General features: G+C 44.4%; 1 protein-coding gene across 2 annotated transcripts in view; it reads right to left on the reverse strand.

Moving 5' to 3' along the window:
* Positions 1 to 16,547: 16,547 nt before the first annotated feature.
* The window catches only part of CWC22 (CWC22 spliceosome associated protein homolog), a 40,262-nt gene continuing 30,225 nt past the window's right edge, over positions 16,548 to 26,584 (reverse strand). For both annotated transcript variants that reach the window (XM_054971673.1, XM_054971672.1), the window contains 3 exons: positions 24,744 to 24,845; positions 24,355 to 24,545; positions 16,548 to 17,894 (listed from right to left, as the gene is read on the reverse strand). In XM_054971673.1, the coding sequence (XP_054827648.1) occupies positions 17,314 to 17,894; positions 24,355 to 24,545; positions 24,744 to 24,845 (874 nt within the window). In that variant the 3' untranslated portion in view covers positions 16,548 to 17,313. The remainder of the gene's footprint in view (positions 17,895 to 24,354; positions 24,546 to 24,743; positions 24,846 to 26,584) is intronic.

A 26,584-nucleotide genomic window follows, 5' to 3' on the forward strand; every position in this document is an offset into this window, starting at 1 on the left:
CACTCCCTGGTTTGATCCCCAGCATTTATAGTTGACCTCAACCTGAGACCCTGGAGAGCTGCTGCCAGTCTCAGTAGACAATACTGATCTTGATGGACCAAGGGTCGGTATATGGCAACTGATGGACCAAGAGTCTGATTCGGTATATGGCAACTGATGGACCAAGGGTCTGATTCGATATACGGCAACTTCATGTGTTCATGTGTACTGTAAATATTTCTCCTGCATCCCAGCAATCATGAAATTTAATCATGTCATCATGTACATGGTAAAGATGATTACTTTTAGGATTAGAGTTGTTACTTTCTCCAAGGAGGTAGCAAATGGTGCTCTGAGCTAATAGCTCTGTGTGGTTCAAATTTCAGCTGATAGACGGGTTCTTGCTCAAAGCCACTGACGTTCACTGTCAAGCAAGGATTTGAATGGATGTTCCTCTGTCCAAGCCCAAAACACCTGAGGTACTGTATCACACTGGTTCTTATACGTAGCTACAAGTACAGCGCATTTATGTAGTAAAATAAAAAGAGCATCTTGGCAATCAATGAAGGAAAACTGAATTATAGGTTGAACCAGGTTGATGATACTGCATGACTTTTGGTGCTTGGCTCAGGGTTATGTGGTTGAAACACACACTATTTTTATCTACTCTGTTTCAGTTTTCTTTCAGCCCAGCCCTTTGGTGAAATAACTGCAACTCAGATGACTTACAAAAGAGTTGGTTCGTAAAGCAACTGGCTCCTAATTTTATCTGGGAAAGGAAGCTGGAAGATTTCTGTATTGCTTATATGAGTTGACTTTTGAGTCAGTTGTGGGATAGACTAAGTGGGCTGAATATAAGTGAAATTTAGCTTTCTCTATAGTAGTTCTTATACCTTGGATCATATCCAGTTCTGGTGTTGAGGGCAGGAAGCCTCTTCAAGAATTACAGAATTTTGGGAATGGGAATATCCAAATTATCCCCCCGTTCCTTCTAAGCTTCTTCTCTCATGGCCATAATTATAAATATATCTAATTCTCAATGTGGCCAAAACTGTAGATACTTAAACCCAGAGACTGGAGGCGTGAACAGATAAGGCAAATTTTTCTACAAACCTGAAAAATGGTCCAGGTAGGCAGAAGAATCTGAAATACATATTTTTTTAAAAGAATACATTGGTGGGTGTTTAACCTCTCAGATAATAGAAGTAATGCCTATAGCTTTAAGAAATGGATGCCCTAATGACCACTGCTAGGCAACCACACAGTATTGCCAGCCTTCAAGTTTGGTTTCTGTCAGTAAAAGGCAGGGACAGGGCCTTTTCCAGGGCTGCTTTAGTCTTTGAGAAAGAGCTCATTGGGTCTAGGCCTGGCAGCAACCAAAGGGCAACTCGCTACCACACAACTTGCATGACTCACCCAGGGCTGCTGCTTGCTACTGTTCAACAGCAGCCAGTCCACAAAAGCCAGTGTAATGTAGTGTTTAGAGTTTCAGGGCCAAACTACAAGTGGCGAATGACACAGATTGGACACTTGTCAGCTTCCCTCAAGTTTTGATGGGAAATGTAGGCAGCTTGGCAGAATGTTGGACAAGTGACAGTTGAAAAGTCCATTGGACAGCAGTCGGAGAGCCAAGCTGCAAGACCAGGACGCCTACATTTCCCATCAAAACTTGAGGGAAGCGGACAAGTGTCCAACCTGTGTCAGGCATCACTTGTAGTTTGGCCCTCAGACTAGGATCTGGGAGACCTAGGTTCAAATCCCCACTCTACTTCAGAAGCTGACTGGGTAACCTTAGGCCAGTTACACATTCTCTGCCTAACCTCCCTCATAGGTTTGTTGAAAATGGAGGAGAGGAGAATGCTGTAAGCTGCTTTAGATTCCCAATAGTGAGAAAGTTGGGATATACATGAAGTCAAAAATAATAAATATGGCTGAAGGAGGGGTGGTGGTGGAGATAAAGGTAGGCTGTTTGATAGTAGAGAAGGAAGCAAGAAAAGGTGATTGATATAGGAGTTGCCAGGAGGAGGGAAGGAGGAAATAGTGTGTATATGTTTGGGTGGGGACGGGGAAATACAGTGGAAAAAATTGTGCACCACAACCCTGCAGGTTGCCCACTGTGCGGCTGGGCTGGGTGTCTGGCACTGTGCAACTGGGCTACAGCTTTTCTGGGTAGAGGCTGCCAGGATGGAAGGAAAGCTGAAGACTGGGGGGGACAGATAATGGTAGGGTGGCCGGTAGGTGAGAAGGAGAGAAGGAAGCAGAAAAAGAAGTCTACAGGGGATTTCAGGAAAGGGAAGAAATAATGGGGAGGGGAAAATAAGATGCTCCCCACAGATCCTTTAGGGCCTCCCACTTGTATTATTCTAACGTTTAACAGTAATCAAATTTAGAATGTGCTTTATTCGGCTGAAATCAAAGCCCCCTCCCATAGTAAGGTTATTTATTTAAGAGTTAATGAGGGACCATCAAACAAAACAAAATCCTTCGCCTGCTGGCAAAAGGCAAAAACAGGGGGAGGCAGACAAATCTCTCTTGAGAGGGAGTTTAAACGTTGGTGCCACAACTGAGACGACCAAGAAACTCACTTCTTCAGATACCAAGTATCTCATGAAAGCTCATACCCTACCACAAATTTTGTTAGTCTTATAGGTGCCGACTTGACTCTTGCTCTTTTCTACTGCTACAGGCAGACTAACATGGCTACCCATCTTGATATCTCTCTTTAAAAAGAGTAATAGACATATCTAGAATAGGAATAGGTATATGAAGATCTCAGGATTCAGATGGATGAAATCACTGTTGATATCAGCTGCACCCATCGGCTGAGCTCCAGGCATTGGGGCCAGCCATTGTAGGAGAGTTATTCAACCAAGGACCTGGCAAGAACCTAGAAAGGAACTAAAAGCTTCTGGAAAACTGTATTTTCTTTAGAGACCCATCACATTCTTCTACCAACATTTGGTGACAAATAATCTGTCCTGAATCAGTCACTATTTCAGAAATATTTGTGTAAATGTGTACGAGATGTGTAAAACAAAATTGTGCAAGAGGGCATTTTTTTATATTGGGAATAGGGTTGAAGCTTTTCAGTGTTCTATGTAAGCTTCCAGGGGGAATCAGTTTTCTTTCATCTTCTCCCCCCCCCCCTCTTACTTTTCAACATTGTCACATTTGAATGTGACCAAAAGAAAGCAGGATCAGACTTTTAGTAGCTCATATTATTCAGGACAGGGGACAAGATTAGGCTTCATCCAGCTGGTGTTCTTGAGGGCATTCCTTTGCTCTCTCTTGTGCAAGTTCATAGCTGACATTCATTCCTGTGGGGAAAATGTGCTGCACACGGGCACAAAAGCTGCCCTCCATCTCTGATACCGGCACTATATCCAGAAGACCAGACGTACAAATCAGGAGGCAGCACAGTTTGAAACGGATGCAGAGATTAATAGCGATTTCTTGTGTTAACAGCAAACAACACTTGCTTCTAGAACTTCTTTTTTAGCCCATTGTAAATTCTGGAATGGCCTACTACAGCCCGATCTAGAATACTAAGCTTGGAACAGGAAATGGAGTTGTTACGGTCATCACAATTGGATGGCCCAGCCAGCCGCTGCCAATGAGGACATCAGAGAGATGGGAGAACAATATTCATTCTCCCTCTGCTGAATGCAGCTCCTGAGTTGGAGAAAACCAAGAACACTCTGGGCCAAGCTACAAGTGACAAATGACACTTGAATGGCAAGTGTATTTCTCCCTGTTCACTTGCCCTCCCATTTGCGCTTCACTCAATCCACTTGCCATTCAAGTGTCATTCGTCACTTGTAGCTTGGCCCTCTGGTGGGAAACTACGAAAGATTTCTGCAAATGAAAGGAGGCGGTGGCTTAGGGCCAAGCCAGAAGTGACGAATTACACTTGAACGGCAAGTGAACAGACTCACATGTATTCCTCCCTGTTCACTACGTGATCGAGTGGAGCGCAAGTGGAGCGCAAGTGAACAGGGAGGAATACATGCGAGTCTGTTCACTTGCCGTTCAAGTGTAATTCGTCATGTCTAGTTTGGCCCTGAGTTGATTTCCCACACATGCTGTTTTGAGAGAACTTTAAGGGGACATTTTGGCCTGCAATGAAAGGGAGAATGATCCACTCCACTTACAGAAATGACTTCTTTTCACAGAAACTTTCTACAGGATCCAAGCAATTGTTTCCTTCTCCCTCCATACTGAAAACAGCTTCTGGACTGGAAGTGGGTAGGAACTTCCCCTTCCTCCTATAATAGGAGGAAAAATAAAGAAAAATCTTATTACAGACCAACAATGAGTAACCACAAGAATCTCCATTTATCTTGGACTAAAGACTTCCGTGGCATTCTTTACCCTGGCACCATTTATGTTAGAAATTAAACACTGAAGAGGATTGAGAAGTTATTTTTTTAAAATCGTGCCAGAGTTAAAATAGCTTTTCATCTTGTCTTTCAGAATGGCAATTCCTCGAATTGAATGACGATGCAACTGACCTTGAAAACGGGTGTTTCAACTGGGGCACAACGCACAGCTCCCTTCAAGGATTGGTCCAAATGTGTGCGTTGTTACACAAAACTGCATTGCCGTAAACTGCAAGCACTGCCATCATGAAAAAAAGATCCATAAATAGCATAAAACTGAAAGCGATTTAAGAATACACAGTCAAAACGAAGCAACCTCTAGTTATAGCTTTCTGCCCTGTATAGCAAACCCAGTCATTACCTCCACCTCATTTGTAATCAAAGAAAGGCCAATTACAGAATGTAGCAAATACTGCCATGGGGACATTAGAGGCTAACCTTCGGTTTCCATATTGACCCCCATTCAGTTTTAGCCTTAAATTGCTCCTGGAGTGCATATAAAATACTCCACTGTAACAGGAAACCGTTGCAAGATAAATGCATATTTTGTGAAGAAATAACAGTGTGTTTTAAGACACAATTCTACTTTTGTCACTATAAAAATGTATCCCACTCATTTGTTTTCCAGTGACCCAAACGGTGGAACCAAGGGCGAGTTCAGGTTCTAGGATCTCCTTTCTTAAAGTCGCCCCCCCCCCTCTGTTTCTACTCACCTTGGTTAAAGTAAAACAACTATTTATTCTAATAGAGGGAAAAACAATTTGCACTGTTAGATATGGTACTCTCACACCTCAGACTCCTTTCCCTTCCCAAACCAAGCTCTAAACTCTGAAGATGAGTGATGGCCTATTAAGGCAGGGCCTTATTCGTGATTTCTTATCTGTGATTTCTTAAGAGGGCAGCCCTCTTCTAATGTCTTGGGGTTTAAAGTTTAAAACTGAAATCAGTTCAGCGATTTCTTCTGGAACCGGCCCTCCCTCCTAGCCTCTGCTGAAATCAATTTTCTGAGGAAGAAGCTCTGCCTTTTTAGAACTTCTCTTCAGATTGGTGGCCAGGTTTGAGCTTCTAGGACATTTCCTACAGGACTCCAGAAACTACAATCTGCCAATCCAAATTAGCCAGAGGACACTACTTTTAAACCCCAAGAAGGTGAAAGAAAGAGCCTGGCAGCAAGGTCCTGAATGAGAATCCAATGGAACTCGGTTTCTTCGTTGCTCCTGACTACTGCTTTTTCAGTTGAGGCCTTTCAACAATAAAACAGTCAACACGTAGCGAACATAGGATCTTCTGAAAGGGTTCTTTTTTCTCCCAGTTCAGGAATGACCAACCCCCGATGCCACCCAACCCACCGTTAGAGTGAGCAAACTAGCTACATCAGCTAGTCCCAAATGCAAAGTTACATTAGTCTGCCTAACAGCCGACATTCTCAAAGCTCATAAATAACTGGTTTGCTCTTTATTTTAATTTATACCCCACTGTTCTTTACAGTGTGGACCTAAAGCGGTTTACATCTTTCTCTTCTCCATTTTATCTTCACAACCATCCTGTGAGGTAGGTTAGGTTGAAAATGTGTGACGCCCAGTGAGCTTCCATAGCAATGGGGGGATTCAAACCTGTGTCTCCCAGATCCTAGTCCAACACTCTAACCACTACACCACACTGGCTATTTCAATCTGTTGTTATTGGGAGGATCATATCACTCAAGAATGTTTGCTGATAAAAAAGACAACAAACAAAATCTTGTCAATATTTTTAAATATCAAGATGGGTAGCTGTATTAGTCTGTTTGTAGCAGTAGAAAAGAGCAAGGGTCTACTAGCCCCTATGAGACTAACAAAATTTGTGATATGGTATAAGCTTTCGTGAGTCATAGCTCACTTCAGATACCTCAAAAGCTCATACCCTACCACAAATTTTGTTAGTTTTCCAGGTGCTACTGGACTCTTGTTCCTTTTTAAAATGGTATGTCCTGAAAAGCCTGACTCTTAACTTTTATGATATAAATGGAAGCAGTGGTGTTTCCTCTCCTCAGAAAAACTTTTTCTGCATGTCAGTAATATGAATATATTTGAAAGAACACACACAGTAAAAAAATACACTTGTTCTTTAACGGGCAATCTCAGGGTAACTGCTTTATCAGTTTTAAGGATACAGAAAGAGTTTCCGACATCAAGGCATAAGTCATCCCAGACGAGCATTTAAGATAAATGGGGTAACAAGCATTTAACCCCACTTAAATTATTTGAAAGCCAATTTTACTGAACAAGACTTGCTTCCAAATCATGGCTGAGAATGCCTATGTGTTGACTTAGCAAGCAGGCACTGTCATTTAGTTGAAGACACTTCCAAACATCCTGCTGGCATGTTTATACTAGCGGCAACTGGCACATGGCTGAACACAGCTGATGTCTGGCTTTTGTGGGCGTAGTTACCCACAGAAGCAGAGAGAGTTAGCTAATAGCCGACAGGATGAGCGGATCTGTGGTGGTTAAGAAGAAGAGCTGGAGAGCTTGGTTTTTTAAAGAGGGGGAGTTAATTTTCTGGAAGGATTTTAAAAACAAAACACATACACCCACATGCTTTGATTGGTATTCAGATTAACATAAGAAGCACTACTACTTTGAAACCCACAATCTGACTGCTTTAGTATAACATTATTAAGCGGTACATTCTATTTGCAAGTAGAGGAATACTACAAGGAATCGAAGGGGATTATAATGTTCCATCACCTCTGCATTTATTTTGCAGGTGATTGAGTCAGGGAGAAATATGTTCTTTAGTAGTTACTTAGAAAAACCCTGACCTGGATAGCCCACGTGAGCTGGATCTTGTCAGATCTCAGAAGCTGAGCAGGGTCGGCCTTGGTTAGTAATTGGATGGGAGACCTCCAACGAAGAACAGGGTTGCAGAGGCAGGCAATGGCAAACCACCTCTGTGAGTCTCTTGCCATGAGAACCCCACCAGGGGTCACCATAAGTCAGCTATGACTTGAGGGCAATCTGTACCTCCTCAGTTATTTAGACAGTTGGGAGAAGGGAACAAATTAGAAATCCCATTACAACCTAAAAATTTGCCCCCTCAGTTAAAACCCATAACTTGCCCATTTAAAACTAAAATACATAATAATTAAATAAATTATGTAACTCTGATTAAGTCTCTATCCAAAAAAAGTATTAAAAAAGAGCCAGTGCGGCACAGCAGTTAGAGTATTGGACTAGGAACATGGGAGACCTATGTTCGAATCCCCACTCTGCCGCTGGGTTAGCTTGGGCCAGCCACATACCCTGGGTTATTGTGACGATAAAATGGAGGAGAGAATGATGTAAGTCACGTCAGATTCCCATTGGTGAGAACAGGATATAAATGAAGCAAATTTTTTAAGAAGTCCTCAAGCATGCAGAAACTTTGTCAATAGGTGGCCTAGTTTTGATGTTTTTGTCAATCCGTAGGGGATAACAAGCTGAAGAGCCCCTCAGAAGAAAATCTGGAACCCCCTAAACTCTCTGCCCTCATGTTTCTACTAACTTTCATGGGATTGAGCAGACTTTCCCCCCTCCCATTTTTTCCTTTTATTGACATTCATAGGATAGTAACATCCCAGCTCTTCTGGAATATATTTACTCCTCCTAAGGCTTTATTATGGAAGTTTTTTTTAAAAAAAATTAATGTACCAAGTAATATTTTTTCCCTGTATACCTATTCTGTGTCCATTATCTGCACAGGGGACCAGCTAGTTTTACTATTAGATAACAACAATAACAACAACATTCAATTTATATACCGCCCTTCAGGACAACTTAATGCCCACTCAGAGCGGTTTACAAAGGATGCCATTATTATCCCCACAACAAAACACCCTGTGAGGTGGGTGAGGCTGAGAGAGCTCCAGAGAACTGTGACTGGCCCAAGGTCACCCAGCTGGCTTCAAGTGGAGGAGCAGGGAATCAAACCCGGCTCTCCAGATTAGAGTCCCGTGCTCTTAACCACTACACCAAACTGGCATGTAGAGATGATGACATCTTGCGCCAGTACAGGTGGGAAGAAATTTTGAAGATGAAATTTACAAACAAGGGGCTGTGACAGGATCTTCTGGTAGCAAGAGGCAGGAGATGTTCTCATTTTTATCGTGGCTGTGTGAGCCTAAAGGAGTCCTGGTGAGGGGAAATTAGTTAGGAGGATCAGAAGTAAAGTGAAGGGAGAAAGTTGAAGATCATGTGCTATGAAGTACACACTCCTTAATCCTTATACTGCCGTACGATCTTTAACCCTTACAGTCTCTTGACCCTTCTCTCCCTCAACTATACTATAGCATTGGAGGGAAATATTACTCAACCAACACATACAGTAAAAATAACGTGGAAGAGAAGTGGCAGCATTAAAAAGAGTTACAAAGCTTATGCAAAATTGTTTTCATCCCCACAAAGAGGCAATATATAAAGAAAATATAGCAATCAGGAGAAAAGAAAGTTCAAGTTTAGTAGAGGATAATGGATAAAAGAAAGAGGATACCAACTCTGTGGTTCAAAACTCACCTCTGGCACAAACTCACTAGATAGCAAGTAATTGGCCACAGTCCCAGTTCCGATATCGAGCCAATGCTGACCTACCTTAATGGTGTGTTGCAAAAGGTGCATGTTAATTCTACATTGCTATACAAATGCTCAAACACCAGAACCAAAAGGAGAGTGAAATAAAAGATGTTTAGAAAATGTAATAGCGAGCAGAGAGAGGAAGGAGGGAATGTGTCTTAAATAAAAAAATGAAACTGTGTTGTTGTTGACAGTGTTGTCATTGACAGATAACCTTAGAAAATCACTATATAATAAACAGAGAGAATTAAATGTCACAAATTCATGATATGTACATATCCATGATATGTACATATATACACACACTGTAAAACAGGGATGGTTGTAAACTAAATAAATTTATTCCAGAAAGCAGAACAGTCAAGAAAAAAAAAGTAGAACTCAAGCATTCCTTGAACAGAAAAAAGAAATGTGACAATTGAGGTTGTTATACAACATCAGGGCCCTTCATAATGGCACATCATCAATTCTGATGTAGATAATTCTGCATCAGACCAATGATTAAAAATAGAGTTTGTGAACATATAGTAAAGAGTCCAGTAGCCCCTTTAAGACTAACCAACTTTATTGTAGCATAAACTTTCGAAAGCCACAGCTCTCATCAGATGCATAAGCTTTCGAGAGCTGAGGTTCTCGAAAGCTTATGCTACAATAAAGTTGGTTGGTCTTAAAGGGGCTACTGGACTCTACTATTTTGCTACTACAGACTAACATGGCTAACTCCTCTGGATATGTGTATATATACAGAATGAAATCTTCTAACTGGTAACTATTATTTTTAAAGAATTTCCTAGAGAATACTCACCTGTATTGTATTATAGTACACATTTGTATGCCGAACATTCATGGCAGAATTCTACATGGAGATGGAACATATTGTTTTTGAATACAGGGAACATTGTATTGTAACGTAGCAAATATATATATTATGTGACAATTCAATCAATGGTTCAAATAGAAAAATACTATTACATTAATCCTTTTTAAAAAGGAGGCGGAGAGAACAAAGTAAGTAAACCCTGATTCCTGCTGCACCCCACATCCCAAGTCTGAGTTATACACGTAGTATTTAAAATCATACTTAGTGGTTTGTGTAGGGTTGCCAGGTCCAGGTTGGGAAATTCTTGGAGATTTGGGGGGAGGAGTCTGGAGAGGGTGAGGTTTGGGGAGTTGAGGGGCATCTGTGGGGTATAATGCCATAGAGTTCACCCTTCATAGCAGCCATTTTCTCCCGGGAAACTGATCTGTTGCCTGGAGATCAGTTATAATTCCAGATTTCCAGCTACCACCTGGAGGCTGGCAAATCTAGCTCTGTGCCTATCAGGAGGATGTATAAACAAGGCCACACTCGGTAGGTAGAGGGGTCTGTATTTGGGGGGAGAGGAGGGAAATACCCAGATATGCAGAAAACAGTCAGTTTTAAATTAAACACTCGCTCACAAGATGAGGTTGAGCCTTAGTTGGGGGAAATAAAGGGAAATGGAGGGAAAATTCAACCATCACATCTTAGAAACAAAGAAATGTGAGTCAAGGGAACTAGGGTCTGTGACCCAAATCCCCCCTGCCCCTCCCAGATACTATGAGTTTTGAAAGATCTGGCCACTTTGAAGTAAAAAGCTGGGGAAGGGGAAGGAATGAATCAGAATAAGAGAAAAAAGAGCTTCCAGGACAGGGGACAACACCTTTACAGTTTATGGCGCCCTGGAATGGGGGATGAAATTAGGGTCGGGGATGCGTTCCCAACCCTAATTTCTTCACAGATCCTAATTTTAAACTAAGTCAAATCAACTTTATTGTACTTAACCACAAGCTATCACAACAAACACCAACAAAATTACCTAGTGGTGAGGAAAATTTAACAGAAGAAAATATTAGACCAAAGAGATTCCTGCCACAACTCGTAACTGCTTAGTTCAGTCCTTTCACCTGAATTTTAATCAGCTATCGCTACAAAAGGTGCCTTTCTCTGTATAGCATATTTTCACAAGACAGAGTACTCCATGTATTATTTGAAGGCCAACCTATATAAAACGTACAAGTGGTGGGTCAAAAACTTTCTTTTTGGCCCAACATATATAGTAAGCAGCAGTTCACACAATGCACGTACTTTTTAGCTTTGCCTGTGCTTCAGACCTAAGACGGATCACACGAATTTAATGTCTTCCATCCAAATATGTGGAAGGCACAGAATGGAACCTGAGTTGTACAAAAATAAAGCTCATGTGAAAAGAAAGGGGGAATATTATCTTAGATACTCAGGCCTGTTATGATCCTTCTAAAGTATCCCTTACAATCTGGAGAGATGTAGCTGTGATCAAATTCATGTACTCACTAGCATCTTCTGTAACTCGTATCCCCAGGACACTATCTCCTCAGCGGACAGGAGATATGTCTCCAAGATGTATATCCACCTTTTTCAAATTAAAAAAAAATTAGGCAGAGGGCATTGGACCCAAATGTTCTTCCCATGGAGAAGTATTTTATTCATGGAAGAAAACATTCCTAAAGAGGAAGACCACCAATAGATCTAATTCCAAGACCTAGATCTAACCTATGATACCCTACCATCCCGTAGGCCATCATACTTATGCATTCATATAGGGATAGACAGAAACATCTAAGAAGGGCAGCTATGGTCCCAACGGGTAGGAATAATCTTTTTACAAATGTACTCCCAAGTGTTTCCAGCTCAGCAATATTCTTCACACACAGATCTCTGAGCCACGTAATATTTGTGCAAAGATTTTCACTACCCATCTAAACTCATAGCAGGCCTTATTCAATAATTAGTGCAACAGCTCATCATTAGCTTTAGAATCAGAAACGGTATTAGACCAAGGTAACTGCAGTTATAATATGCCTAAGTAGCTAAGATAATATTCACCCTTTCTTTTCACATGAGCTTTATTTTTGTACAACTTATTCAGTGAATTAGAAATGTAAGAACCAAAAATAAATGTAGAGGATGATAACAACAGTGCGCTTATATACTGCCCTTCTGGACAGATTAGTGCCCTACTCAGAGCAGTGAATGAAATCAGTGTTGTTATTATTCCTATAATAGAGCTGGGGAATTGAGGTGAAGAGGAGTGGCCTACCTGCAGAGTTCATGGCAGTAGCGGGAGTCGAACTGGCAGAGTGCTGATTCGAAACCCAGCCGCTTAACCACTATGCTATGAATGATCAGACACATCAAGTAAGTTCTACCACCTTGAAACATTCACTCTGCCCTTTATAAAAGCTATCCACAGCTTTATTTAAAAAAATGAATGAGAACGATCCAAAGGTTGAGGAACAAAACCGTTATGTTTAGGGAAAACAGATTATTTTGAACAAATTCCCGTTGTATTTGACTGAAGCAAACAGGGTTTTTTTTCTCTTTTTTTGCAGACGCTGTTATTTCTGGGACAGCTTCCATTGGTGCCATGCCCAATGCATCTCAGCTAAAATAATCATGCAAACTGCACGTATCTTTGTTCAACAAAGCAATTATTGAACAAGTATATAGAATACCACTATTTTACTTGACTAGTTCATAGAACAGGTAGTTTATTATTTAAGCTTCTAAAAAACTCTGATTTTGATGGAGCAGACTTGCTTATCTGAGCTCCATTAATAAATCTGAAAAGATGTAACAGGATGTGGTTTATGACTTCAAAGTCGAGCCTAAAAGCAATGTTAATAAATACGAGGCCGTGAAAGACGACAGTTTCACAGTACGTCCTCGTGTTTTTAGCCATGAACTTCTCTGAAGAAATGAGCCGATACTACAGAAATCTTGTGGCTATCACTAAATTCATTGATCTACTTTTAAAAACCCAATGGACTAGCCTTCAGAGTTTGTTTGTTTTTGTGGCTGCAAGTTGAAACAGTTATCAATGAGCTTTGGTTACTTCAGTCTCTGTTAAGCCAGGATGACCTTTTGAAACCTGCTTCACTTATTAGGGTTGTTTCTGGACTGGCAGAGCAAACAAAAGTGTGGGTGGGTGAGTGGTTGGGTGGGTGGGGAATGCTCAGGGGAGCTGACTAACCCTTATGTTGGTTGTTGTGGATTTTCCGGGCTGTATAGCCGTGGTCTTGGCATTGTAGTTCCTGACGTTTCGCCAGCAGCTGTGACTGGCATCTTCAGAGGTGTAGCACCAAAAGTGACACTGAGAGATCTCTTTCGGTGCTACCCCTCTGAAGATGCCAGTCACAGCTGCTGGTGAAACGTCAGGAACTACAATGCCAAGACCACGGCTATACAGCCCAGAAAATCCACAACAACCAATGTTCTCCGGCCGTGAAAGCCTTCGACGATAACCCTTATGTTAGTGGATCTTGGGCTTAGACTTATGTAAGCTCCAGCTACTCCGGCACAGTTCCCTGGCATCACTTCACCAGGATGATACGCCAACGGAGCTCCACCGTGGCCAGCTGCCAGCAGGCCTCAGGTGTAAATCCCTGTATCAGTGTGGGAGTGGATGGAGGGGGAGTCAGATTCCTAAGCTGCTCCAGGCTGGGTAATGCCCCCAAACAGTGGCTGTCAGATTCACCATGTAAAAAGACATTGACACCCATGCAAAGGGGAAAGTCAACCCGCCCCCCCCCCCCCATGCACATCCCTGCCCAAGTGGCCACACAGAATGCCAACTACAGCTACAACCGATCCCTTTGCACCATGGTGGTGACCAAGTGCCCGCCCCAGCACCAGGTGATGCCCTCCTGGCCACGACACCCATGAAATCAGTAAGCAGGGGGTGTGGCTTGGGGCTCTGACTCACAACTCCTTGCTGTGCAGATTTAGAGGGTGAGGCACCTCGGTGGCAGGAAAAGCCGAGGTGCCTCACAGAGTGGGCACTTTGCAAAACTGGGTGAGCACTTAAGCAGTTATGCCCCTGGAGGAGAGCAAAGTTTCTTGATTAACGTATTGCATTGCAGACCCCTAACTGGTACCCCATCTCTAGATGCTCGGTTAAAAAGTAGAGGATGCACCGACAGGGAAGCAAGAGGAAGGGAACTTCCTCCCCTGGCTTGCTAGTCCACATCTGCCTCCCCCATTTGCCTTGCGTGAGGCCAGGCGCTGCCCTCACCATGCTGGCTTCCACAAGAGGCCACAGGTGTATTAGGGGTGGGGTGGGGACAACCAGTGCCTGGCTCTCTAGGCACCGTGGCCCATGTCTAACAATGGAGCAGGATCTCAGGGAAGCAAACTCAACAGAGACTCCCCAGACAGGGGATGCTTGAAGCCCATGACAGAGTTGTTTGCAGACTCCTTTGATTAGACCCACCCCCCGCTCATTCAGGCAGAGGACAGGGCACACCTGTGGGTCAGGGTGGCTTGAAGCTGCACCTCTGTGACCCCTTGATAAGGTGGCCAGGCAATCCTAGGACTCACTCCCCATCAGGATCAGAGCCTGATGCTGCAGCACCAGAAGCAGGAACAAACCCATCTCTGGCACCTGCCGAGCATTCCCACACTGGAGTCACTGGGATAGCAACAGCATTTGCCTCAGGGGGGCCTCCTGTCCCCCTCTGCCATGGGGCTACGGTTCCTCCCTGCGGCGCAGCAGAGTTGGCTGTGGCCGACCCCAAGGCTGCTCTCTTTACCAAAGCAGCACGTCTCTTTTTTCCATCCTGCAAGTGGCAATCTAACTGGGAGATCCAGTTGTATGGCCATTGCAATTCCCGTCACTGCTCAGACTAGGGGCCAAGCTACAAGTGACGAATGACACTTGCCTGGCAAATGAACAGACTCACGTGTATTCCTCCCTGTTCACTTGCGCTCCACTTGATCAAGCTTGGGGCTCTGACTGGCAAGTGAACAGGAAGGAATACACGTGAGTCTGTTCATTTGCCAGGCAAGTGTCATTTGTCACTTGTAGCTTGGCCCTGTGTTTCCAGCCTGGCTCATGGAACATCCTTCGTCAGGCAGCAGTTTGACCTAGGAGCCTGCCTCTCTTGCTCACATGAACTGCTAGGGATGGCTCAGCCTGCTTCCACAAGTTGGCAACCTGGGTCCTGGAACTGCCTTCATCATTTGCAGTTTAATAAAGTCTGGGTTGTTCCACCCACCCCTCGCTCCCTGTTTGCCTGTATGTGGATGGCACTAGCTCCCTGTCCCTCCCTGCCTCAACTCCTCCATCCTGTCACTTCCCCTTAGGGCTGCCCCATCACACGTCCCAGAGGGTGGGCTCTGCCTCTGGCACGGTAATGCTGGAGTGGTTCCAGTAGGTTTTACAGGGGTAAGGGGACTCCTGTTCTGTGCTGCTGCACAACAGAGCAGTGGTCCGCTGGCACCCTGCAGGCTGAGGCCACATTTTAGTCTGCATCCCCTCCCTCTTGTACATACTGCAGGGAGCTGGGTGAGACTTGGAGAGTTGTCCGAGACCCTGTTTGGCTGCTCTGGAGAAGGGGGACCTCTGAGTGGGTCCTACACTCTCCCACAGCACTGCTAGTATCAGTTGTGAGTGCATGGGTGGGTCCAATGTGGACACTTAGGTGCTATTGCGGCAGGTGCAAGGGAGGGGGAATTGCTGACCCACATCCTGGCCAAAATGATTTCGGAAGCACCCCATTGGCTGGGTCATCTTGCTCCCCTTTTGTCATCTGTGGGGGTTAGGGGGGATTCAGACCAGGGGGGTTAGCCTGCCTCTCCCTTCTGCCCAAGAGTGCCTCAGCCATGCTATCCCAGTGCCTTTCCACCTAGGCATGCCAATCTCTGTGACCTGTGGCTGGCACCTGTCGCAGGTGATGACATCAGAGTTGCAATGGGCGTCTAGTGCCATGACTCTCAGGAATATCCTTTCTTAGCCCTGGATTAGGGGGCTGGTCCTGAGTGCTGGAGGCTGCAATTGCAAGCCTGGTTTAGGTCCTCTTTGCCTTTCTGGTGTGTGTGGGGGTGTGGCTCAGAGCACAGATGCTTGCAAGCGGGAGATGCTTTCGCTGCCAGTCTGGCTCTTGCAAAGCAATGGGGAGGGTGCCCTATCTGCTGCTGAGGTGGGTGGCCCCTCTGGGCTGAGGAGGGGGGGGGTCTCTTTCCACCCTGTCTGCTGGCTCTCAGGATGGGGGCAGTGGCATTGAGAGGCAGCAGCCACATTTGCAACAAGAGACTGGCTCCACCTGTAGCTTCTACGGATGCAGTTGTCCACGGCAGTTGTTGTGGGACTGGTGGATGCTGCTGGTATTTCTATGGAGACAGCAGTGCTTGCCCTGCTGCCAGTGCCTGGCCAGGTTTGTACATTGGCGCATCTCCCTGTTCAAAGCCCCTGGGGAACAGCTTGGGGCCACTGAAGTTACGCAAGTGCCTGGATGCTTCCACAACAGTGCACCGTTTCCTACTAATGGGAGGCAATTGTCTGCAGAACGGAACTTGCCTGCCTTCTCCCTTTCTACTGGGATCATTGAGATCTTTTTTCTGTGGGACAAGCGACCCTCAGGAATGGCACGAAGAGCAAATTCCCCCCTCCATTACTGGAGAATTTAGTCTGGATCCAACCTTTCTTTTCCAAGCATACAGCAAACATTTTATAACAGGCTTTGTGGAGTTGCTCGATTACACACAAAATCCAGATCATCTAAGAAGGAAATTAATGACGATGGCAACAGTAGATTCCTAAGATCTGAAGAAAGTTAAAAAAATTTATTCGCTGCATGGGTCAACTGTTGCTGTCACTTCACTGTGACATGCAAGAGAGAGCACAGCCTGATTCACAAAACCTTTATGTAGTTCATGATCCCCCTCCCCAAAGCATGAAGAAAGCCCCCTCTCCAACATCATCCTCTAGCTCTGTTGAACAAAAAGCAGGTAAGTGGGTATTATTGGACATAAGCAATACCACAGTATCATCACAGATGTCTGTAATGGTTTCAGTTCAGAAGAGAAGCTAACAATTTCCTCTTGGAAAAAACAAGAAGCGAAATCAATTTGCCAGAGCCCACTTTGCTTCAAGGCTTTATACAATTATAGAATAACGGTTGTTTATAAAATGAACACTTTCAGCACCTGTACTGAAATTATACCGTTCTGAGAATCATTTAGCAAACAAAACTAATGAAATTCTAGCACTTCAGATAATATAAATATTATTTACAATTTGGGGAGGTGAAACTAAGCACTAAATTTCAGTAGAACTTTTTTTATTGACAAAATAAACAGGATCTGATTACCGTTTGACCTAAACACTGAAACACCAGGTAAGCGGAAGGCTTCAGCAGTCGTAGCAATCATAAAAAGACGTACTGGAAAGCTTTAAAAAAGCCCGACCACGTTTACAAAGGACTTTGTACAAAAGGAACTTTCGAAAAAACGGGAGTTCAGAATGTTAGTAAAATTTACAGTTCGCATCCAGAGGAGGAAGCGTTTGTACTTCATCAGGCTACGAGCATCACTTGTGCCGGCGTGGGGAATTCTCCCTGTGCCGTCTACCTTCATCTTTCCTTGACTCTTTCAACGGCTCAGCATATCGGCTGTATTTTTGCAGGGTCTTCTCTGAGCCGTTCCGATAATGCTCTTCGTCTTTCCTGGGACTAGGATAATTATGGGGTTTCTCTCTCGATTTTGATCTGTCCTTCCTCCTTCTGTGGGATTCGCCATCTTGAGTCCAGTGCCTGTCCCCGCCTTCGTTATCTGAAAAAGAATTTCTTCTCTCTCCTCTTTTCTTTTTAGAATGACTCTGATGGCTTTCAAAATGCACATTAATTTCATGACCCCTGTCCTTTTCACTCCAATGGCTGTTTCTGTCAGTGAAATAATCTCTGTCATAGGAAGGCTTCTTTGAAGCTTCGTCTCTCCAAGTTCGGTCTCGTGAATTTCTGTCAGCGTTCCTTTCTGCAGTTCTCCCTGCATCGTTTTCCCGCTCTGGTTGCCTTTTCTTTTTCTTTTCAAGCTCTTTCTTTTTACTGGCCTCTTTTCTCCTGGCACCTATGTCTGCTGTTTTCTTCTTCTGTGACTTCTTCCTTTTCGTATCTGAAAGTATCAAATACATGGGGGATATATTTAGATTAATGTCTCAGTTCCACGTACAACGATATATTGGTTTGGATCCAAAGATCCCACGGTGGAAGCAGAATGCGCTTCCATGAGCATGCTAACCTTTATCCCCCCCCAAGTCACTCTGCGGGACCTTCCAACTCCCTAGAGGAGCGCCTCCTGCTTAGGCCATAAGATCTCTGGACACAAGCAACAGACTGCTTTGTAGGTACTGTGCCAACACACCATATTATCAAGTGGCTTTCTGGCTTGAGCTGATTTTTCTCCCTCTAAGTTGGAGGTTTTCCAGTAGAAAGAAGCTGAATTTACCTTGCTCTTCTGTTTAGTCAAACATTCTGAGACAAATGAAAGTCTGGGCAATACCGACATTGTTCACATTATCACTGCCTACATACGTCCCTGCTTAATTCCTCAACTTTCTCAACGAAGGACATTTTACAGCAATTCAGCAACCTTAACTTGCAAATAATGTTCCCTCCTCCAACATTTGATGAATGAAAAATAATTTTCAAAGCTTCAAAATATACTATGCAGAGAAAATGTTTTATTAACGGAAGAGAGTATTTAATCCTACACCAAGGGTAATCTACTTGGTCAGTACTAAAAGCCGCATTGGAAACCCTTTGTAGAAGGTGTCAGCTAATCTGCATATGCTAGTTACACATAATTAACAGTCTGAATACAATTTATGTACATCTGGTATGTCCCAGAATACATTTGGTGAATATCATTGTCTCCTCTAATAGCGAATTTGATGGTTAATCAGCAGAACTGCAAAATGGAGCCACCTACTGGGAAAGCAGAGGTCTCTTGGGGGACTACCCAGCAATGTGGAATTCTATCACTACGCCAATTAATAAGAATTCCTGCACAAAGCACTGGACATTCTCATTGCTGTCTGAGTCTTGAAGCACTGGGGGCGGTTGCATGTTAGTTAAAAAGGTAGGGGAGGGGATCAGGAGAGAAGGGGGGCAATACTGGCTTATACAAACCTTCTAACAATTGACAGTAACCAAGAGGTGTGGGTTTACAGATCCATGCCACAAGACCTGCATCCTTTGACGCTAATTCCTTTCCTTATTCCTGGCAGTATAACCGCTACACCCTTTTCAAGGGCTCTGAGAGATTAGTTAGAATCAAAGGAAAAGGGATTCCTTCAGTCCTAACTAGGGGTGTGCGCTTCGGGTTCCCAGTTCGGAAGAAAACCCCAAACCGGGCCCAATTCGTAAAGATTCCGTATTTCTGAATCGGGGCCAGTATGATGACAAGTCGGGTCGCTTTGGGAAGCTGCAGGGCCTTTTTAAAGGGCTCCCTCCCACCACCACCCCACTTGCCCGGGACATCCTGGAGGGGGCGGAAGAGGCAGCGCAGGCGGTGGAGGTGTCGGCTGCGGCCTTCCCTGCCGCCCTGTTGGCCGCAGCGGTGGCGGAGGCACCTGCTCCAGCCTTCCCCACTGGCCAGCTGGCTGCTGTGGAGATGGAAGCGGCAGTGCAGGCACCAGTTTCAGCCTTCCTTGCCGCCCAGCTGGCAGCTGCGGAGGCAGAGGAAGCAGCACGGGCGGCAGAGGAGCTGGCTCCTGCCTTCGGGAAAGGTAAGTGGGGTTGGGGAAAGGGGGGCTCGGGGGGGTGTCTCACTTCGGTATGCTCCGAATCATTATGAAGCATACTGAAGCGATTCCGATAACTCGAATCCGAAGTGGCTTGCCGCTTCGGGTTTTGGGTTATTCTTAATTTTTTTCACACTTCGGGTAAACCTGAAGCTGGAAAACCAACTATTTCCCTGGTGCACACCCCTAGTCCGAACTAAATCATACCACCATAACTCAATCGTACCACCACGAAACAGGCATTCCCTCAACACCGTACACTCTCTCTCTCCACAGAGAGGAAGGAGACGTTACTGCTGGCTTCATCTTGAACAATGAACAACATGGCAACTGACTTATAGAACTGGATTCTGAGTTTCAGGACTATGGTCGCTTTCAAATGGGCTTATCCTGGTTTCACTGGCAAAGTACGGTGCTTTTATTTGAACCTTTCAAATACGACTTGGCTAATCCATTTGCCTTCTGAGTACTCTCCAGATACTTCTATGGTTATCCAAACCACTTTTAATCCAATGTTTCTCTTCCATGCCACATATCTGTTGGCTGACTGCCCAAACTGCTCCCTCATTCGGCATTGCCCCTGCAAATATGAGGTCTCTTTGCAGACCTTGTCTCCTAGCAATACATCAGCTATCTGAAGGAGCTGCATTGCCTCTGCAGGCTAAGCTGGGCTTTTTGTAGCACATTTCTTTTAAGGACTGATTCCCCCTTTTCCTCCTCCCTTAACCTGAGGCAGCAAGGGAGAAAAACTGGGATGAGGTTGCAGTGTGAAGGTGCCCCGAGTGAGCTAGAAGCTATTCACCTAGCAACAGAGCTCAGCAGTGCTGCAGTACTGGGGCAGAGGGGGAATTTTCTATTTATTCCCCGCCCCCCTCTGGGCAGTTCTTCAACAAACCTCCCAATATCACACCTTTTAATAGTGAAATGTAGGGTTTTCCTACCTAGCAAGAAAGCAGAAATACAAAGACACTCATTGACATGGTTGGGTTTTCAGTATTCTGGAATTCCTCAGATATTAGAAGAACATAACTTTGCAAATTAAAAAAAAGCTTTGCAAATTAAAGCAAAAACAAGTACAGGAGGGACAGAAGGGAAACCGGTCTGGATCAAGCCTCTGCGGTGTTCTGGAGAGCTTAGGCACGGATTTCCCACCTCCCTCTCTGCACATACATAATTCTCAGGTTTGAGGCCACGAGACTAACTTTTTGCTTACCTAGCACCAAACTTTAGTTATCAGCACAACTGTGCTACAGTGCTCAGGTTCAGGACAAGGCGACCAGGATCTATCCCAGCAGCTTAGCATTTTTGCACTACTGCAACCGGTGAAAAGGTATCCCAGTTATTTATCTTTGCCCCATAACTCCTGCGAGCTCCCAACTTGCGTCTCTGTATTAATCTTTTAATGATGGCAAACTATGAAGCAGCTTTTGAAACATGAGCCCAAACATCTAGAAAGTTGAACTGCTAATTTGGTCTCCTCAACATTAGTCAATTACACGTTGGCCATCTTTTCAAACGTACTTCTGCAACCATGAAGGTGAAGATTAGGGGAAGGGGGTTGGGTGACAATTCTCAGAACCTCGCACAGGATTTGAAGGCCACAAAAATTACACTGGAGGTGCCCGCTGCCTGCTTTTGTTCCAGACACTAGCACTTTCTCAAGCAATCCTGTAAAAAGGCCACCTGCCTGTGACCTGTGTTCACGAATGTAGCTGTTCTTCCCAGGTCTTAGGGCCAAATTAGATGAGCTAGGCATCCCTGGGTTCACAGCATCATTTTAAACAGTGAGTTCCTACCTGGAAATGACTAAACTGTGCCACATTCCCATTGGGACCACTGTGGCGTGGGGGAGACAATAGGATCCTGCCTTCCCCGTCCCATTTTTCTGAACCAAAACAGTGCCAGGGGCTTGATCTGCCTGTACGATTTACCCAGCACCTTTTCCAGTTAGAAGAACAGGACAGGGAAGGGAAGATCCCCTTACTCCCATGCCTGACCAGAATCAGATCCATAAAGGAGATTCTGGGGTGGAAACTAGCGCCTTAAAATAGCAGCACAGTCCTGAGGACTCCCGTCTTGTCTAGTCTGGCCCTTATTTGTATCTTGGATATTATATTTTCCACTGGAGGGAGGTACTTCTGCTCATGGGAGGAGCAATTGTCACAAATTCCCTTGTTCTCAGTCCAGTGACCCACAGGGACAGGATTTCAGGGGGCATGACATGCTACAGCAGGAGGGAAAAGATCAGAGAGCTTTGTTCTGTGTGTTCTACTCCTGGGCTTTCGCCGCTTACGATCCAAACCACATAAGCTTGTGCAACCAGCACTTGCTCTTAAAAGATGAACTTCCAAGGTATACAAAACTAGTCCACCATCAGCAATAGGATGCTGAGACAACTATACTCTGGGGACAAAAAGTGTTCACTGTTACAGAACTGCATGAAAACACAATTTGAATTCCAACCTTCAACGAGCCTGGAACCTCTCTTCATTATCATTACAAATAAACAAATGGATTTTCACATTCAGAAATAAACATGTGGATTTTCCCCTCTCACATCATTGTAAGTGCTGCCGCATTTAATCATTCCGGCAACATTTCTGCTTGTTACGAAAAAAAACGAGAATGTACTGCTGAGGCTATCAAAATGCATCGTTTTAGAATCTGCTACTTTTCATTTGGGAAAAAGGACAATACATCAGTATAGAACGTACTAAAATTAAAAATACGGAGGTGTGGGGCGGGAGGGGGGGGCGCGGGGGAAGCTATGCTTACACCAGCAGACTACAGGCTCAGTTAATTTCCCACCAAGGACTGACCTCTCTGGTTCCTATCTAGTTGCAGCTGTCTATGCACAAGCCATCTGGCTCTCTTTCAAAATGCCACATCTCTGACCTTGCACTCCATTAAGCCCCCCCCCCCCCACAAGTGCTTTGTTATAAATCTGATGCACTCGATTTAGGCAACACAAAGCTAACTTGCTGGAAGAGGTTAGAGAGCTGTTCCTCAAGCATTCCCCATCCACACTGTTATAGTGAATTAAAAGACTTTTGGTTCCTAAAATGGTTAATAAATTAATTTTAAACCAGCATGCAGAATCCTACATGCAGAAGCTCAAGCTGGGTTATCGTCTGTTCTGGCACCTGACTGAATTCTCCAGACTGGACTAGCAGGATTCTTCTGGATTAACAATATTCATTGTATTTCATAGTAAGTAGTTTAAAAACCAGCAGGACGACTCTGCTTTAAGAAAACCTAATTATAACACTGCTGTTACTATATACTGTGCAGTCCGCAGAATAGCCCTGACAAGACAGGGGGGTACACAAAACAAGGGGTGCTATAACCTCCCACACTCACTACTGTTAGTATTTTCTGCACAGGGAGCCAGCGTAGTGTAGTAGTCAGAGTGAAAGGCTAGGTTCTGGAAGTCCCAGGTTCGAATCTTCACTCTGGCATGGAATCTTGTTGGGTGACCTTGGGCCAGTCACACACACTCAGCCGAACCTACCTCACAGGGGTGTTGTGGGGACAGAATGCAGAGGAGAATTGTGTAATCCATCTTGGGTCCCCACCGAGGAGATAGGTGGGGTATAAATAAAGTAAATAAACTAGGAGTTGCCAGCTTAACTGATGCAAACAGAAAATAAAGAACTCATCTGCCACACTGTAGGAGATCTGAATTTCAGGTCTGGCCATGCACACTTTACCCTGGCCTATGTTTATTATCATTGTATTAGTTAAAATATATTCTGAACTTAATCCTCTTTGTGCTATTCTTTGTTCACATTTCTAATGGAACTAGGTGGTGAAGAAAGAAACCGTAATCGTTTGGGTGCCAGTATTTCCATTCCATGCGTGGATAAACAAATCGGAGAATGAAGCAAATTAGGGGATTCTCAGGTTAGCCATTACAATAAAGGTTATAGCATAATGTGCATAACTGACATGATACTCCATTGAGACTCACCAAGATCATTGAGACTCACCAAGATCATCTGAGCATCACTGTATGAAACTTCTTCACATAATATGAGGAAAAAGCCTATTTTTCAAGATGTCCCTTTCAAACGAACAATTCGGCATGTGAAAACTCAGGTGACCTCGTGAAGAACGTACTAACTCAAGGAAGCTTGTATGAACTCGCCTCAACGGAGACTTACCTCCCCACCCCCCAAAGGTGAAGGAAAACCACAAAGGCTACAGCAAGGATCCCCAGCATGGTGCCTGCAACAGATGCCATGGTGCCCATCAACGTGTTTCCCCACGCCCACTTTCTTCTTTTTCAAAGCAAAAAGGTGATTTTGGCTTTTCTCCATGTCAGTGGAGCAGGCGGTCGTTCCGAGAAGCCCAAGTCCGGTCTATGTCTATAGGAAACACCCATTTGGAAACAGCACCTGCATCACAGGACGAAGCCTGGCTTGGAACATATACCAACATTTTTGTGAATGGTCTCAGCTCCCATAGCGGCCGTTTTATGGTGGGACCCACTGAAAATTCCAAAGTGCCCAGAGGCTCAACAAGTTTGGGGACTGCCAGGCTACAATAGAACTATGAACATCTGTATTTACCTAAATAATCCACTATATACAAAAAAAAAAGTCGCACCCAAATTACCCATATATTTCTCAATGGAGTTTAGACCTCTTAAATCTTCCACTGGAAAATTGTTTGAGGATTCTCACCAATTCCAGTAGTCGAAATGACTTTCAAGACACATAAGAAATAACGTGTGCCTAAACAGCCATACCTATTTTCCCCTCAGTGCAAATTTATAATGGATGCAGAACAAATTTTTAAAAAAAATAAATTATAGATGAAAGTGAATACTTGAATCGCTGCTGTGCTCACTGTCGGACGCCGATTCGCTCTCACTGGAAGACTCTGAACTATCACTGCTGCTGCTGCCACCACCTGAATCGGAAGATTCGGAGTCTGACGATGAATCTGATGACTCCACATCTTGTTTCTGCGTCATAATCATTTTGGGTGCGTTTTTCAGATGTTCACGCAGCTCGTCCCTAGAGAATAAATATTAACATTTTCATGCAACTGTGACCTGCAGGTCAATGTCTTTCTGAGCAGGACAAGAGCAACTGGGAATACAGCCAGTCTGCATCTCCGCAGTCTCTCCCATTTACTTTTGAGATACTGAAGTGAAAACAGAATCCTGAGAATCTGACCATTTTATAGTAAAACACAAATATGGGTTTCCTTACGTTAGTCCTCCGAGACCAATGGATGTGAAGAAATTGATGGCAAATCTTGTATTTCTTGGATTGTCCCGAGGTAGGAGCCCTTCAAAGAATGACTGCAGAGTCCTATTAAAAACAAATGGAGCAGTCAAGCTACAGGACATTTTTCAAAGCTTTGTGCGGCGCGCACACTAAGCTTGGGGTGATTCAGATATACGAATATGGTTTTTAAAATCCTCTCAAACCACCTCAGTTCCATAGGAAACCACAAAGGAATGGTTTCATTTACACAAAGCTTAACAGGTTTGTTGTGTGTACCACCTTTGTAAATGTAAGCCTCTGTGAGCTACTGAATTAAAGATCCTTTCTCACCAGGCAGAAGAGAAAGGTAGCTAACTCTTCTTAACAGAAGAAATGAACTTCTTTCCCAGGGTTTTTGATTGTTGTGAAACAACTGTCTGTTGTGAACTACATAATGATTTTTATTTAATCTCATTAAACGGATGAACTCAGAAGATTAAGGACTGAATCAATATTTCGAGGCTTTACTTTTAATAACCAAAACCAGATCTATTCGAAGTGTTTTATTATTAGACAAACAATATTTGCGCAGAAAACCAAGACCAGCAAGAAGCAGAAGCACCACTTAACTTTTTACCAAAAATGATCCTTGATGGTTGGTGCCGATTTGAAAATGGTGAGAATAATGATTTTTTCAACCTATCCTTAGCGGAAGTGGCCCAATCCCCTCCCCCATAACTGTCTCAGCACTGAAATCAACACGTAGGTAACCATTCTGGAATTAAACTGAGACTGATCTATTGCTCCCTTAAGTTACGAGTCAAAAACACTAGAATTAACTCTTTGGGACCAAGCCATTTTGCAAATTTTTACATTAAAATCGGAGAACAGAATGTTAATGCAGCCCTGACAAGGACAGCCCAGGCTAGCCCGATCTTGTCAGATCTCGGAAGCTAAGCCGGGTCAGTCCTGGTTAGTATTTGGATGGGAGACCACCAAGGAAGTCGGGGGCTGCTATGCAGAAGCAGGCAATGGCAAACCACCTCTGAACGACTCTTGATTTGAAAACTCCACGGGGTTGCCTTTAGTTGGTTGTGACTTGACAGCAAAAAAAGTTACTGTAAGGATTGAAAGGGAAAAGACAGACGGGGAAATAGGAACCAGCTGATATCATGGTTGACAGAGGATTATTCAATAATAGTAGCAGCAGCAACTGGAAAGTCACTGTGGTGTAGTGGCTAGATTGACAGAGGTAGGATCCGGGTGACCCAGGTTCAATTCGGCCATGGAGGCTTGCTGGGTGGCCTTGGGCCAGCTGCACACACTATCTCACAGGGTTTGCTGCGAGGAAAAGTGGAGGGAAGGAGACTGCTGCAAGCTGCTTGGAGTCCCACTGCAGAGAAAGGCAGGTTATAAATGAAGTAAAGTAAATAAATCCTACTATATAAAAGGCTAAGCATATTCAAGACAACTCACTTCCTACTCTGGTGCACCACCAGAGGCCACTGCTATGGAGGGAAGACCAGATGAGGCAGCCAGACCTCCAGAGAGTGTGCCACGGTGGGAAGCCCAGGCTGGGATTAGGTGCGGAGCAGGCGGCAATGCCTGCACACCGCCTTCACTCAGCTGGGATCGGGAGCAGAGCAGGTGGCAATGCCCGCTTCCCTTCACCCAGCCAAGATCAGCGACAGAGCTGGAGGAAATGCCCACCTACCCTTCACCCAGCGAGGATCAGAAGCAGAGCAGGTGGCAATGCCCACCCCCTTCACTCAGCCAGGATCTGCCACGTAGTAGGAGGAACTGTCTGCCCCCCCCCAAGCTGGGATCAGAAGCAGAGCAGGTGG

Source organism: Eublepharis macularius, chromosome 2 (assembly GCF_028583425.1).
Source record: "Eublepharis macularius isolate TG4126 chromosome 2, MPM_Emac_v1.0, whole genome shotgun sequence".
Classification (NCBI taxonomy): domain Eukaryota; kingdom Metazoa; phylum Chordata; class Lepidosauria; order Squamata; family Eublepharidae; genus Eublepharis; species Eublepharis macularius.